Below are 13,813 nucleotides of genomic sequence, written 5' to 3'. Positions count from 1 at the left end.
GACTCGGGCGCCCAAGGCCGCGACTGCACAGATCATCATCACACACGGGTAAACTCTGCTTTCAGTGGCCTCTTTCTGGTGTGTTCTCAGGTCCGTGAAACTTGGCCCGATCCGCCTGATCTTGGTGTCAGCGTCTGCTTGGCTAGCTGCTTGCTGATTGGGAACGTAACAGGGTCGGCCTAACAGGGAGAGTTGAGTCGCGGTTTGTTCTGCCTTTGCACTTCCAACTTACATTGCTAAGTTCAATACACACAAATTGCTGAATTCAAGTATAAATAAATTAATGATGTAGAATTCAATCAACCTTGGAACTAGATTTTTTCCATTGTGATAGTTTAAAACACACACACACACACACACACACAGAGGAACATCTACAAAAGTATACATACGCACACAAGAGTTATCCAAGCCAAAACCATCACAGCCATGGGATAGGAGAGGGAAAACTAAAGAAAAGAGGCGAGAGGTGCGACAATAGCTACAAGATAAGTAATTAGTCGACAATAACCACATGGTTCATGTCGATGATGCAATGTGGGCTTGTTTGGTTAAGGACTGGTTAGAGTTACAACATTTCTTATGTAATAAAGCATATAAAATAGTCCTGCGCTATTTGCACGAGCTAACTTGCTAGTTTTGGGTGGTTTAATGACAAACCACAAATGCCTGCCTTGGTTGAATATATATACATACATACAGCGATGCGTATGTTCTTCAATTCTACCAGACAGATGTGGACACACTACACAATACACATGCCTAATCTATGACATATTACAGCGCGTCGGGCTTCTGCCGCCAATACCCCGGCCCCGACGGCGACAGGCTGTCAACGTTATCAATGGTCCGTCCCATAAAACTAGCAGTCTAGCACTACGTGCAGCTCCCCACGGCCACTATCTCGTCTTTGAGCGTCCTCCTGTTGCCCTCGTGCTTGCCCCCGGCCTTCCCGGGCTTTTTCAGCGTCTGCGATGAAGCAACGCGTCAGCTAATTCATCAGGCATCACAGGTTCAATCAGAAACAAATATGTTGAGGCACGGCGCGGGAGAACGTGCGTAGAGACACTGACCTTCTTGAGCAGCATGTCCGTCTGCCGCTCCATCTCTCGGATCTGCTCCATGGTCATGCCGTACCACTCGTCGATCCACGCGAAGCACAGGCGGTGGCATGCCAAGAACAGCGCCCTCTCCCCCTGTGTGAACGAAACGCACACACTGCATTAGAGCCGAGCTTCTGAATCCTCTCGACAAAGAGTGGAGAAATCTCTGAACTTCTGAACATTTTGCCGTCCTGCTTGGCTGGCAGGTGCAGACTGACTGACGAACTGGCGAAGTGCTCTTATTCATTCAGAGAATGCCAATCTATCAGCAGGGCGTGATATATCTGCATACCGCAATGATGCAATCTTCGAGCCGTTCGCCGAGGCCCCATATAGGGGCATCCATGATCACCAGCTTGTATGTGGTCATCACCGGGACGCATGAATCCTGAAGAGAGAACAGCATGTACATGCATATATGTGATAACGTGATATGTAACTTGACAACAGCAGTACCAGGCTTCTGAACGGCACCATTTTCCATTGGGCATTGGCGTATATACTAATTGAGAAATCTGTGTTGCTCCATACCATCCATCCCTTCAGAAGAGGGCCTCGTTCTGTTCGTTGTGACTTGAAGGTTGTCAGATCGACATTTGGAGCACCGATCACCTTACTCCAGTAGTCTCGTGGCATAGATGTGATGTCGATGATCTCAACTTCTCTTGCGGCTAACTGCTCACTTGTCAAATTGTGCACCTGGTGCACATTAGTAGACTCTTATTAGTACTCTGATACTCTTCTCATTTTCTGAGACTGGGATTTTGAAGTGTGGTTATTAAAGACAACTAACATTTTCAGAGCAACCGTTGTCGGGTCTGGTTACAGTGTCAATGGTGAGTGAACACTTGCTGAAAAGTGGGCACTGATGACGAATGATGAAGAAAGTCAAGTTAGCCTGAAGTATTCAGTTATCAATGTAGGGTTCAGGTTTTGAGTAGCACTTCTGAATACCTTGATCACTAGTGTGCAAGTCAGAGTAGATGGAGTTCACGCCATCATGAAAACACAATGGAACAAGTTGAGCGCACATTCTCACCACTGAGTATTACATTACAGAGTCTGTTCTAAAATGGCCAAAGTGAAAAATAGCTAACCTGTTCTGCTCTTTGGAAATGCACACCAAGAGTCCTCATGCACTGTGAGAGCGCTGGCAGATGCAAAGCCCTTCATCCATGATGGAATTTTGCTGCACATAATTTTGATTTTAATCGTTGTTAAGGTTCCTTACAATGTTTATAAAATAAGCATTGATGTATTTAAAAATACTTAATAATTATGCTTCTGAAATAGTTATGATATAATTATGGTGTATTTGTGCATTTGAACAAAAAAGTGGCTGTAGTTTAGTGGTAAGAATTCCACGTTGTGGCCGTGGAGACCTGGGCTCGAATCCCAGCAGCCACAGTATTTCTTTTTTTTTAATATAAAAATAGAAGGTACATACAAACGCAAATGATAAATTTTTTAATCTAAAAAGAAGGTACATACAAACCTCTGCAAGTGATAAACTTTTTTTAATCTAAAAAGAAGGTAGAGTACATACAAACCTTTGCAAATGATAAAGTTTTGAGGTGAATTGGCCCTTGCCAAGCTTCTCATCCTCAAATGGGACTTGCTGCAGTACCTCTATACCCTCCTTGCTATTTGTGTTTTGCTGCTCCATCTTCATGATGGTGTAGCTGAAGCCTATTTCATACTGTAACACGAAATTTCAGCTTCAGAAGTTCATTTGTCAACTCAAACACAGGAATGCAAAATCATCATTTGAAAGCTTTCTATTTTGCTCTTGGATCATCATACCTCTTCCATCGACATGGGCATGACGATCCGGCTTTGCGCAAGAATGAAGTCAAGGTATACACAAATTCATACAGAAAACATAAACTTGGGTAGAAAAAATCATACAGAAAACATAAACTTGGGGTAGAAAAACTGTTAACACAAGAGCTTGGGGAGGATACAACTCTTTGATCTGAACCATGGCAAAAGTAGTACCAAGACCAGCAATTCTGATGGTTTCCTGAGTTGCTGCTGAGAGGGAGGGGGAGGAAGGCTTTTGCCTGTTTTCCTGTTCTTATGTTGTTTGTTGCTTGAAGAAGGCAATGGACGTAGCGAAGGAAGAACTTTTAATCTTCAAACTTCTTACGCAAATTCCCTCCTATAGATGTCAAAACCTATATTCTCCCAGCGGTTGCCCAATACGTTAAGTGCTAGTACTCACAAAAGCTCAGACTTGGGAACCGGCAAAAGGGATTTTATCCATGAAGTGCTAAACTGAAGTTATAGGAGGACAGATGTGCAAAGAACCCTGAAAACGGGGCTTGTCTACATCAAACGAGCTGTGAGGTGGGTAGTTTACGAACGTCACTGGTTACCATTATGAAAACGTATCTTGCAGCTGATGGAAAAGGGAAGATGCTGGCATCCACCCGGCCGCCCACACAATTGTGCCCACCCCTTTCCGTTCTTTCGCTAGGGGAAAAACACTTGTCCAGGAGGAATTTATGCCTTGAAAAGACACCGTTCTATCACGCACTAATCATGAATCTTGGCTGTTGATTGTCTGATCTAGTGGCCCAAGTTCGTTGCAACAAGGGATTGTCAATTCACCAAACAGGCTTCAACACATGGCTTGTGAAATAGCAGCAAAGCGATTTTAAGCATGAACTACTGGTGTTAAATAATCTAGCGTTTTTTTTATGGGTGACTTTGGAAAAGTTTCAGTTCAATTTGTGTTCGTTGGGAACGTACTCATTAACACCATCCATTTCTCAAAAGAGATTGCTTCATATGAAGATCCTGCCTGAAATTTCAAGGTATGAGCAAGGTTCATCAGATTACTATTACATGAGCTCCAAAACCGATATTTTACTGAAGGCGAACTGCATCGTATATATGCCCGGAAGCTTGCTGATCAAACAAGCCAATCGTGGTGCTGGTGTAAGAAGATAGTGGAAGAATGGTTTTGATTACTTGGTCGGCAACAGCTAACACCGACACAGCACATATTGATTTTTTTTTTCACATGTTAGGTGCATAAACACAAACAAAACAGCTTGCATAACTGATAATTCCGTCTAAATGGCCGTCCTGGTTCGTCCTTGTTGAAATTAATAAGAACAAAGCTTTAATTGCACGAAGATTACAGTGCTCTTTTAGCCCAGTGCAACCAAACTCTAGAGTTTTTTTTTTTTTTGACTGAAAACAGGAGGGGTGAAAGCCCCTACTGTGCTTTATTGCAAAAAGAAGAAAGTTCGAGTACAAAAATCAAGAAACAAAAAAGGTTACAAAGAAGATAAGAAGAACTACACATAAGCTTCTAGCCATGAGTCAATTGCAGGGTGAAATTTGTTCTTTTAGCCTAGTGCAAGGGAGTTTAAAAGGCTCTCAGCTCCCTGGAACGGACATGCTATTGCAATATGTGGTCGGACGCAAGAGGGGAGTGTCTATCCGGTTTCAGACAAGATGTTTTTTTCGATAAGGTGCCCGACCGTACCATTTCTCGTAAGGTTCGTTGGACAGAAGATTCTAGAGTGGATATTCCGTAATATATACATGTGGTTGGTTCTTGTACCATTTTGCCTACTACTTTCTTCTGCTCCTGTATCACGTAATCGTGACTTTGGGATAACTTATCCGGCTTTCTTCCTACCTGTCATTCTTAAGTACAACTTAAACTTCTACTTACAATTAATCTTTCCTCCATACAGAAATGATAAGAGTATTTTGACCCATAATTTCTCTTACAATATATCAGCTATTGTTAACAAAAAAAATCAGTATCTAAGTGGCACTTTGAACACAAATCTATTGATGCAAGTTTTAAGTTCTAAATTCGCATATAATTTGACTAATGTTGGTCAAACTTGGTAAAATTTGACTTTTTTCTAAAGAGTATAAATATAGTACAGGGTACTATGGTAGGAGCGTTCTCTAGTGTTAGTTTGTTACCATCGAACAACTTTTGCGGACTTCTCGTCATGATGAAGGGAAAGCTCGGCTTGCAAAAATATGCTTCTAACAGTCACTTCTCTAACTCAAAGCCTGAATTCAAAACAGCAACAGAAGATAGAACTATGGAGGGATTGAGAAGATTGTATATATACACACGATGAAGTTGCCAAATAATAATGAGTCCGAGGCCGGAGTACTTTCCATTGCCATAATGAGTGAGCGGGCCCATATACGCTATTGGGCTTTGTGAGACCACGAATAAATAACACACAGCCGGTCAGAACGCTTAGGCCCCCGTTTGGTAGGGCTCCGGCGGCTCCGGCTCCCCGGCTGATAGGTGTCAGGGGAGCCGGAGCCGCGGAGCCCAAAAAACGAGCTTCTCCGGCTCCGGCGGTGTCTGTGAGAGAGGACATGAGGAGAGAGAAAAACAGCTCCGGTGAACAGTGCCGGGTGTCGGCCACTCAGGGGCCGACAGGCCGGAGCCGGAGCCCGGCCAAACGGGGCCTTAGTATAGCGATGCTCCTAGCGCCCGGCGCGCAAGATCAGAATATAAAACCACCCGCCCCCGCGTATCGGAATAGAACGGCATCCCGCCCCGCGTATCGGAATAGAACGGAATAGAAATCACGTCCACCGCGCCCCTGTCCTCCGCTACCCCCACCCCCTGTCCCCGTTCCCCCACCTCGCCCCTGTCCTAAGAGCACGAAAACACTTTAAGTGCAACATCTCAAATATATAGAGAAACTATATAGTGCAACATCAGAATATAAATACTGTAATATCACAAAATTATGTAGTGCAACATCGAAAAACATGTAAAGCAACATCGAAAAAATATGTACTGCAACATCGAAAAATTAAGTACTGCAACATCAAAACTTAAGTGCTGCAACATCGTAAAAATATGTGCTGCAACATCGAAAAAATATGTACTGCAACATTGAAAAAATATGTACTGCAACATCAAAAATTATGTGCTGCAACAACGAAAGTTATGGACTGCAACATCTCAAATAGTAGTACTGCAACGTCGCAAAAACATCTGTTGCAACGACCAAAAATCACATTGCAACATTCGAAAATCATCTGGTGCAACATATAAAAACCCATTGCAATACGGGAGAAAATAGCAAAAACGTGCAAACAGCAAAAGGGATGGATTCGAGCTGCAAGCTGCTCCAGCCCCTGGCCCCATCACCTTTGAGTTCGCCAGAGGGAGGGGGAATAGGACCCAAAGATCGCTGAAACCCTAGCCACCGCCGCGTCCCTCAGATCCAGAGGAGGAGGTGAAGGAGGAGGAGGAGGAGGGCTCACATCCAAAGAGGGAGGAGGAGGAGGGCTCAGATCCAGAGAAGGGCCGACCTACCTCGTCGGAGCCGCCGCCGTCGTCCTCGTTTCCGGTGGGGGAAGCGGGAGCCGGGTCGCAGGGGGCGCGGGGGTAGCAATGGAGGTCGCGGGAAGGGGATGGAGGGAGGGAGGGAGCGCCGAAGGGCGGCGCGGGACTGGCAGCGAGTTGGCCACACGGCGTCTGTCCCGGCGGGTGGGCGGGCGGGGCGGCGTAGTAGAATGGGTGGAGCGTTGCAGGAGTGAGCGAGGAAAGGATAACGATGAGTGCGGGAGATGGCGTGCGGAATGGGTGGATCAGGTTCGGCGCGGCTTGGGTGCATCCGTCCCCATCCGGACGCCCTCTATATATCATTATCGTTAGTATAGACTCTGTTTCTCAAAAACACACACACACTTAGTATGGACTCTCTGCTATACCTGAATAAACCGATTACTAGAGTCATCTTAAATTTAGATATTTTTCATGTTTAACCGAACTTACACAAAAAGAGCATATAAATATTTATATATGACACTGATGTCTAGATTGCCAAAGTGAACAATCTAACTTTTTACGGAGGTGACGATGAGGGTCAGGTGCCTCACCGAGTTGGCCACGGAGTCGAGGGAGGTGAAGCTCATGGCCTGGCCGAAGTAAAATCCGTTGATAAAGCTGGTGATGGAATCCATCTAGATCTGTTTAGATCAGATTTATGCACATTATACTCTCGTCTCTCCGTCTCTCCCTACCTAGTGAGTCAACTATCATTGTTTTTACCACCAGCAGCTGTAATTATGAACGACGTGTAGATATATTCTCCATGATGATATCCGGGGTCACCATATCATCATCCGCCATTTAAGGGGCGAAGATATGTTGAGGCCAACATTGTCATGGCCACCGTACCCCTAGTAAATTTTTATAGAATTAGAACCCAATCTGCAATATTTTGTATACTTTTGCTCTTTGCTCTAACCTAATTAGTGTCACTCTCCCTGCTGAAAATTAGCTCAAGCACCGTCACTGCCACCATGCCGCCACTGTGGTAGCCCATAGCCAGCTTTCTGGCTACCAACTCCGGTGGCGGCGATCGGCGAGGTGTTGGTGGCCGGCATTTGGCGCTGTTTGCTTGCGTGGGTGTTGACACTTTGCGAGTGGAAAGATACGGGTATCAATTTTCCATTTTTATGAATCATATATAGTGGTTACGGATAGTGTACAAGGTGTGAGCACACATCCTCCCGAAGAAGATGTGCAACAAAACACAAACAAATATCGTTCAATTACCATCACGACTCTCCCAAAGTTTCCAGCAGATTGGGAGCAGCTCGTCTGACATTTTTGTTTCTCTTGGACATTGTGCATGTACATCCAATGGACGTGTTTGGATGCATGCGGCGTGATTCCACGGTGTGGTAGCACACGCTGAACACGCTAGCTTCTAACCTAGGGCTTAACTACAGACTAATAATAATGCTGTTCAGAGCTTTTCGAAAAATTAATGCTGTTCAGTGATTTGCTGGCACAGGTGGTACTTCGCCGACGACGATGACCGTGTGCGTCAGGTAGTTGGACGACCGTCGTCGTCTGTATGCAGTGCAAGTGCAGCCAGCTTGCATGGTTGGCATGCGAGACTTGGAAACCGTTAATACGACGGCCGGCCGGCCTGCCAGTCCAAATAAGTACGCCTTGGAGATAGAGTTCGGCAGCCTTCTTTTGGTGTCGTCTGTGATGGCGAGCGACTGATTTGCTCATGGGGACATGCATGCATACTCATCTCTGCTGTTGTCGCGGGTGTGCGCCGCGGTCTCTGCTCACCTGTCTGTCACGTCACAGAAGGAGAAGGGGATGCGCAGCGTGTTCCACGCAAAGCAACACGCATGCATGATGCATGCCCACGAAAATCTATCACGCAGGAGCAGGGCTGCTCGTAATACATGCCGAATGAGGCTAGCAGCTGTGTGACATGCATGTATGGTAGCCAGTTTTTGGCTGGTTCTTTTCTTCGGATCGTGTAGCTGTTCAGCTGATGGTTTCTAGTTGATTTTTGTTGCGAGAGAAAAACACTGTATTATGACTGATAAGTTCAATTGAGAACTCTGCTTTTGATTGCGATACGTTATTTGATGATGAGTATATATAGAAGGTGTGATTGTGTGAAACACCTTGTGGTTGCGCATCTCAAATAGACGGGTAGTCAAGTCATGAACGGAGCTGGCTCGCATATCCGCACGTACATGACCGTTCGTTCGAGATCCATTTGAGCCGTCCGGCGATTGCCTAAAATCAGTTCGTGTAGCACACACAAATTAGCTTAGACATGCTACTAGTAGATAGCAAAGTCAACTCATGCTAACGCCATGCCCTCGTGGGCCGGGAGTACTTCTCAGTGTACTTGTTTGTATGATCGTAACAAACATTTTTTCGTCAGCGTCGCCGTCGTCATCAGCCCCGTACTACATCAGCCGAACCTGTTCGTTGCGTAATACGGAGCAAGATAATATAAGATGCATTCAAGAGAAAATAATCGTATTCACGGGGTGTACTTCATAATAACGGCCGGCTACACAGCGTTCTCGCAGCATCCGAAGAGCTCGAAACGTACGTTGCCGTCCCTACACGGTTGCAGCACGTACATGTGCTGCTACTAATATTTGTTATTATGCGAGTATACGTGTAGTATTCGAGCTACTACAAGCGTGCATGCATCAGCTAGGTCCAGAGCTGGGCTTCGTGATCCGGCCACGTCGCCGAGTCCAGGTCCGAGTCGTAAAACGTCTGCTGGTACGCCGCGCCGAATCCACTTCCGCCGCCACCGCTGTCCATCGTCGTCAGCGGCGACGACGGGTGCTGCTGCTGCTGCTGGTGGTTGCCGCGGCGGTTGGCCATCTCGACGCAGAAGAGGGCCAGCAGGTTGGCGTGCTGCGCCTGCGCGTTGAGCAGGTCGGCCTGCGCGCGCGCCAGCTGCACCTTGAGCTCGTTGGCCTGCTTCTGCAGCCGGCCCACCGCCCCCGCGCACCCGTACACCGGGTCCCGCAGCCGCGCCTCCGCCTCGTACACCATGCTGCTCACCGCGTCCGCCCGCGAGCTCTCCGGCAAATCCTGCATGCACCGTAGACGACGTAGATCATGTAACGTGCATGTCCGCCGCACATTGTTGACGCGCTCATCAGAAAGAAACCGTGCGTGCGTGCATGTCTGTGCGCGGCCCACACCGTACCTGGAGGAGCTTGATGATGTTGCTGGCGCCGAACACGCGGTGCGCCGTGGTGAACTTGGCGGGCTCGGTCGGCGGGAAGTAGGGAGCCAGCACGCAGCCGTCGGCGCAGCGGCGGCGGAGGATCTTGCACGCCGCGCACGGGCTCATGACAACCATCGGCGGCACGCTGCCCACCACCTGGACGGCGGGAGGAGGCGGCGGTGGTGGGGAGCACGACGACACCCTCGACGGCGGCGACACGGAACGACAGTAGTTATATTGCTGCGGCGCCGCCGTAGTGCCCGTGCTCGCGTTGCCGTAGTCCATGACACCGATCGATCGAGAGGCGGAGCAGCAGTGCTGCTGGCTGCTGCTAGCTAGTGTTAGCTATGAATTGTACGAGAGCAGAGGTGTGATAATGATCAGCCGCTAGCTGGTAAATCAAAAGTAAAATTTGGTGGTGGTATTGAGAAGATTGTGTATATATATATATATATATATATATATATATATATACACACACACACACACACACACACACACACACACACACACACACACACACACGATGAAGTTGCCAAATAATAATGAGTCCGAGGCCGGAGTACTTTCCATTGCCATAATGAGTGAGCGGGCCCATATACGCTATTGGGCTTTGTGAGACCACGAATAAATAACACACAGCCGGTCAGAACGCTTAGTATAGCGATGCTCCTAGCGCCCGGCGCAAGATGCGTCCGCACGCCACTCCCCTTCCTAAAACCACCTGTCCCCGCGTATCGGAATAGAACGGCATCCCGCCCCCGCGTATCGGAATAGAACAGGATAGAAATCACGTCCACCGCGCCCCTGTCCTCCGCTACCTCACCCCCTGTCCCCGTTCCCCCACCTCGCCCCTGTCCTAAGAGCATGAAAACACTTGAAGTGCAACATCTCAAACATATGGAGAAACTATGTAGTGCAACATCAGAATATAAATACTGCAACATCATAAAATTATGTAGTGCAACATCGAAAAAATATGTACTGCAACATCGAAAAAATATGTACTGCAACATCGAAAAAATATGTACTGCAACATCGAAAATTATGTGCTGCAACAACGAAAATTATGGACTGCAACATCTCAAATAGTAGTATGCAACGTCGCAAAAACATATGTTACAACGACCAAAAATCCCATTGCAACATTCGAAAATCATCTGGTGCAACATAAAAAAAACCATTGCAATACGGGATAAAACAGCAAAAATATGCAAACAGCAAAAGGGATGGATTCGAGCTGCAAGCTGCTCCAGCCCCTGGCCCCATCACCTTTGAGTTCGCCAGAGGGAGGGGGGATAGGACCCAAAGCTCGCTGAAACCCTAGCCACCGCCGCGTCCCTCAGATCTAGAGGAGGAGAAGGAGGAGGAGGAGGAGGGCTCACATCCAAAGGGGGAGGAGGAGGAGGGCTCAGATCCAGAGAAGGGCCGACCTACCTCGTCGGAGCCGCCGCCGCCGTCCTCGTCTTCAGTGGGGGAAGCGGGAGCCGGGTCACAGGGGGCACGGGGGTAGCAATGGAGGTCGCGGGAAGGGGGAGGGAGGGAGGGAGCGCCGAAGGGCGGCGCGGAATGGCAGCGAGTTGGCCGCGCTACGTCCGTCCCGGCGGGCGGGCGGGGCGGCGTGGTAGAATGGGAGGAGCGTTGCAGGAGTGAGCGTGGAAAGGATAACGATGAGTGCGGGAGATGGCGTCCGGGATGGGTGGATCAGGTTCGGCGCGGCTTGGGTGCATCTGTCCCCATCCGGACGCCCTCTATATATCATTATCGTTACTATAGACTCTGTTTCTCAAAAAAAAAAACACACACACTTAGTATAGACTCTCTGCTATACCTGAATAAACCAATTACTAGAGTCATCTTAAATTTAGATGTTTTTCATGTTTAACCGAACTTACACAAAAAGAGCATATAAATATTTATATATGACACTGATGTCTAGATTGCCAAAGTGAACAGTCTAACTTTTTACGGAGGTGACGATGAGGGTCAGGTGCCTCACCGAGTTGGCCAGGGAGTCGAGGGAGGTGAAGCTCATGGCCTGGCCGAAGTAAATCCGTTGATAAAGCTGGTGATGGAATCCATCTAGATCTGTTTAGATCAGATTTATGCACGGGTGCGTTTGGCTGCCGCTTGAACCGCACAATGCCACGACTATGGCGCACCGCGAGTCTAGCGAACAAATCGGCCGCCGCACAGTTGGCGAGTTATGACGCCAAAATTGAACTACGCGCTGCGGCAGCCGCCGGACCTTCGGCGATGTGTGGCGTGGCTGTTTTGGCTCTCGCGGCATGCTGTATTTGCGCGGCGCGGCGACATGCGGCGTGCGTTGTATATGATCCAAACGCACCCACATACTCTCCGTCTCTCCCTAACTATCATTGTTTTTACCACCGGCAGCTGTAATTATGAACGACGTGTAGATATATTCTCCATGATGATATCCGGGGTCACCATATCATCATCCGCCATTTAAGGGGCGAAGATATGTTGAGACCAACATTGTCATGGCCACCCCTAGTAAATTTTTATAGAATTAGAACCCAATCTGCAATATTTTGTATACCTTTGCTCTTTGCTCTAACCTAATTAGTGTCACTCTCCCTGCTGAAAATTAGCTCAAGCACCGTCACTGCCACCATGCCGCCACTGTGGTAGCCCATAGCCAGCTTTCTGGCTACCAACTCCGGTGGTGGCGATCGGCGAGGTGTTGGTGGCCGGCATTTGGCGCTGTTGCTTGCGTGGGTGTTGACACTTTGCGAGTGGAAAGATACGGGTATCAATTTTCCATTTTTATGAATCATATATAGTGGTTACGGATAGTGTGTACAAGGTGTGAGCACACATCCTCCCGAAGAAGATGTGCAACAAAACACAAACAAATATCGTTCAATTACCATCACGTGCCATCACGACTCTCCCAAAGTTTCCAGCAGATTGGGAGCAGCTCGTCTGTCATTTTTGTTTCTCTTGGACATTGTGCATGTACATCCAATGGACGTGTTTGGATGCATGCGGCGTGATTCCACGGTGTGGTAGCACACGCTGAACACGCTAGCTTCTAACCTATGGCTTAACTACAGACTAATAATAATGCTGTTCAGAGCTTTTCGAAAAATTAATGCTGTTCAGTGATTTGCTGGCACAGGTGGTACTTCGCCGACGACGATGACCGTGTGCGTCAGGTAGTTGGACGACCGTCGTCGTCTGTACGCAGTGCAGGTGCAGCCAGCTCGCATGGTTGGCATGCGAGACTTGGAAACCGTTAATACGACGGCCGGCCGGCCTGCCAGTCCAAATAAAGTACGCCTTGGAGATAGAGTTCGGCAGCCTTCTTTTGGTGTCGTCTGTGATGGCGAGCGACTGATTTGCTCATGGGGACATGCATGCATACTCATCTCTGCTGTTGTCGCGGGTGTGCGCCGCGGTCTCTGCTCGCCTGTCTGTCACGTCACAGAAGGAGAAGGGGATGCGCAGCGTGTTCCACGCAAAGCAACACGCATGCATGATGCATGCCCACGAAAATCTATCACGCAGGAGCAGGGCTGCTCGTAATACATGCCGAATGAGGCTAGCAGCTGTGTGACATGCATGTATGGTAGCCAGTTTTTGGCTGGTTCTTTTCTTCGGATCGTGGAGCTGTTCGGCTGATGGTTTCTACGGCTGATAAACTGGTTGATTTTTGTTGCGAGAGAAAAACACTGTATTATGACTGATAAGTTCAATTGAGAACTCTGCTTTTGATTGCGATACATTATTTGATGATGAGTATATATAGAAGTGTGAAACACCTTATGGTTGCGCATCTCAAGTAGACGGGTAGTCAAGTCATGAACGGAGCTGGCTCGCATATCCGCACGTACATGACCGTTCGTTCGAGATCCATTTGAGCCGTCCGGCAATTGCCTAAAATCAGTTCGTGTAGCACACACAAATTAGCTTAGACATGCTACTAGTAGATAGCAAAGTCAACTCATGCTAACGCCATGCCCTCGTGGGCCGGGAGTACTTCTCAGTGTACTTGTTTGTATGATCGTAACAAACATTTTTTCGTCAGCGTCGCCGTCGTCATCAGCCCCGTACTACATCAGCCGAACCTGTTCGTTGCGTAATACGGAGCAAGATAATATAATTAAGACGCATTCAAGAGCAAATAATCGTATTCACGGGGTGTACTTCATAATAACG

At 47.8% G+C, this 13,813-nt stretch overlaps 2 protein-coding genes and 1 non-coding gene across 3 annotated transcripts; 1 reads left to right on the top strand and 2 right to left on the bottom strand.

Annotated features, from left to right (window-relative positions):
• Positions 1 to 482: 482 nt before the first annotated feature.
• Positions 483 to 3,354, bottom strand: LOC136533202 (uncharacterized). Its single transcript, XM_066525776.1, has 10 exons — positions 3,068 to 3,354; positions 2,907 to 2,937; positions 2,654 to 2,802; positions 2,201 to 2,292; positions 2,058 to 2,065; positions 1,897 to 1,968; positions 1,635 to 1,802; positions 1,396 to 1,491; positions 1,074 to 1,196; positions 483 to 969 (listed from the first exon to the last, which is right to left on the bottom strand). Exons 1-10 carry the CDS (start codon positions 3,085 to 3,087, stop codon positions 877 to 879), a joined length of 852 nt encoding a protein of 283 aa, XP_066381873.1. The 5' UTR covers positions 3,088 to 3,354; the 3' UTR covers positions 483 to 876.
• TRNAH-GUG (transfer RNA histidin (anticodon GUG)) lies at positions 2,439 to 2,510 on the top strand. Its single transcript has one exon. It is a non-coding gene; the product is annotated as a tRNA-His (tRNA).
• A 5,624-nt stretch (positions 3,355 to 8,978) lies between the features above and the next one.
• LOC136540147 (LOB domain-containing protein 1-like) lies at positions 8,979 to 9,913 on the bottom strand. The gene is made up of 2 exons (XM_066532142.1): positions 9,608 to 9,913; positions 8,979 to 9,489 (listed from the first exon to the last, which is right to left on the bottom strand). Exons 1-2 carry the CDS (start codon positions 9,911 to 9,913, stop codon positions 9,100 to 9,102), a joined length of 696 nt encoding a protein of 231 aa, XP_066388239.1. The 3' UTR covers positions 8,979 to 9,099.
• Positions 9,914 to 13,813: the final 3,900 nt, after the last annotated feature.

The sequence above is a fragment of the Miscanthus floridulus genome, chromosome 2, assembly GCF_019320115.1.
Source record: "Miscanthus floridulus cultivar M001 chromosome 2, ASM1932011v1, whole genome shotgun sequence".
NCBI lineage: Eukaryota > Viridiplantae > Streptophyta > Magnoliopsida > Poales > Poaceae > Miscanthus > Miscanthus floridulus.
This window is presented reverse-complemented; position numbering and strand designations above follow the sequence as displayed.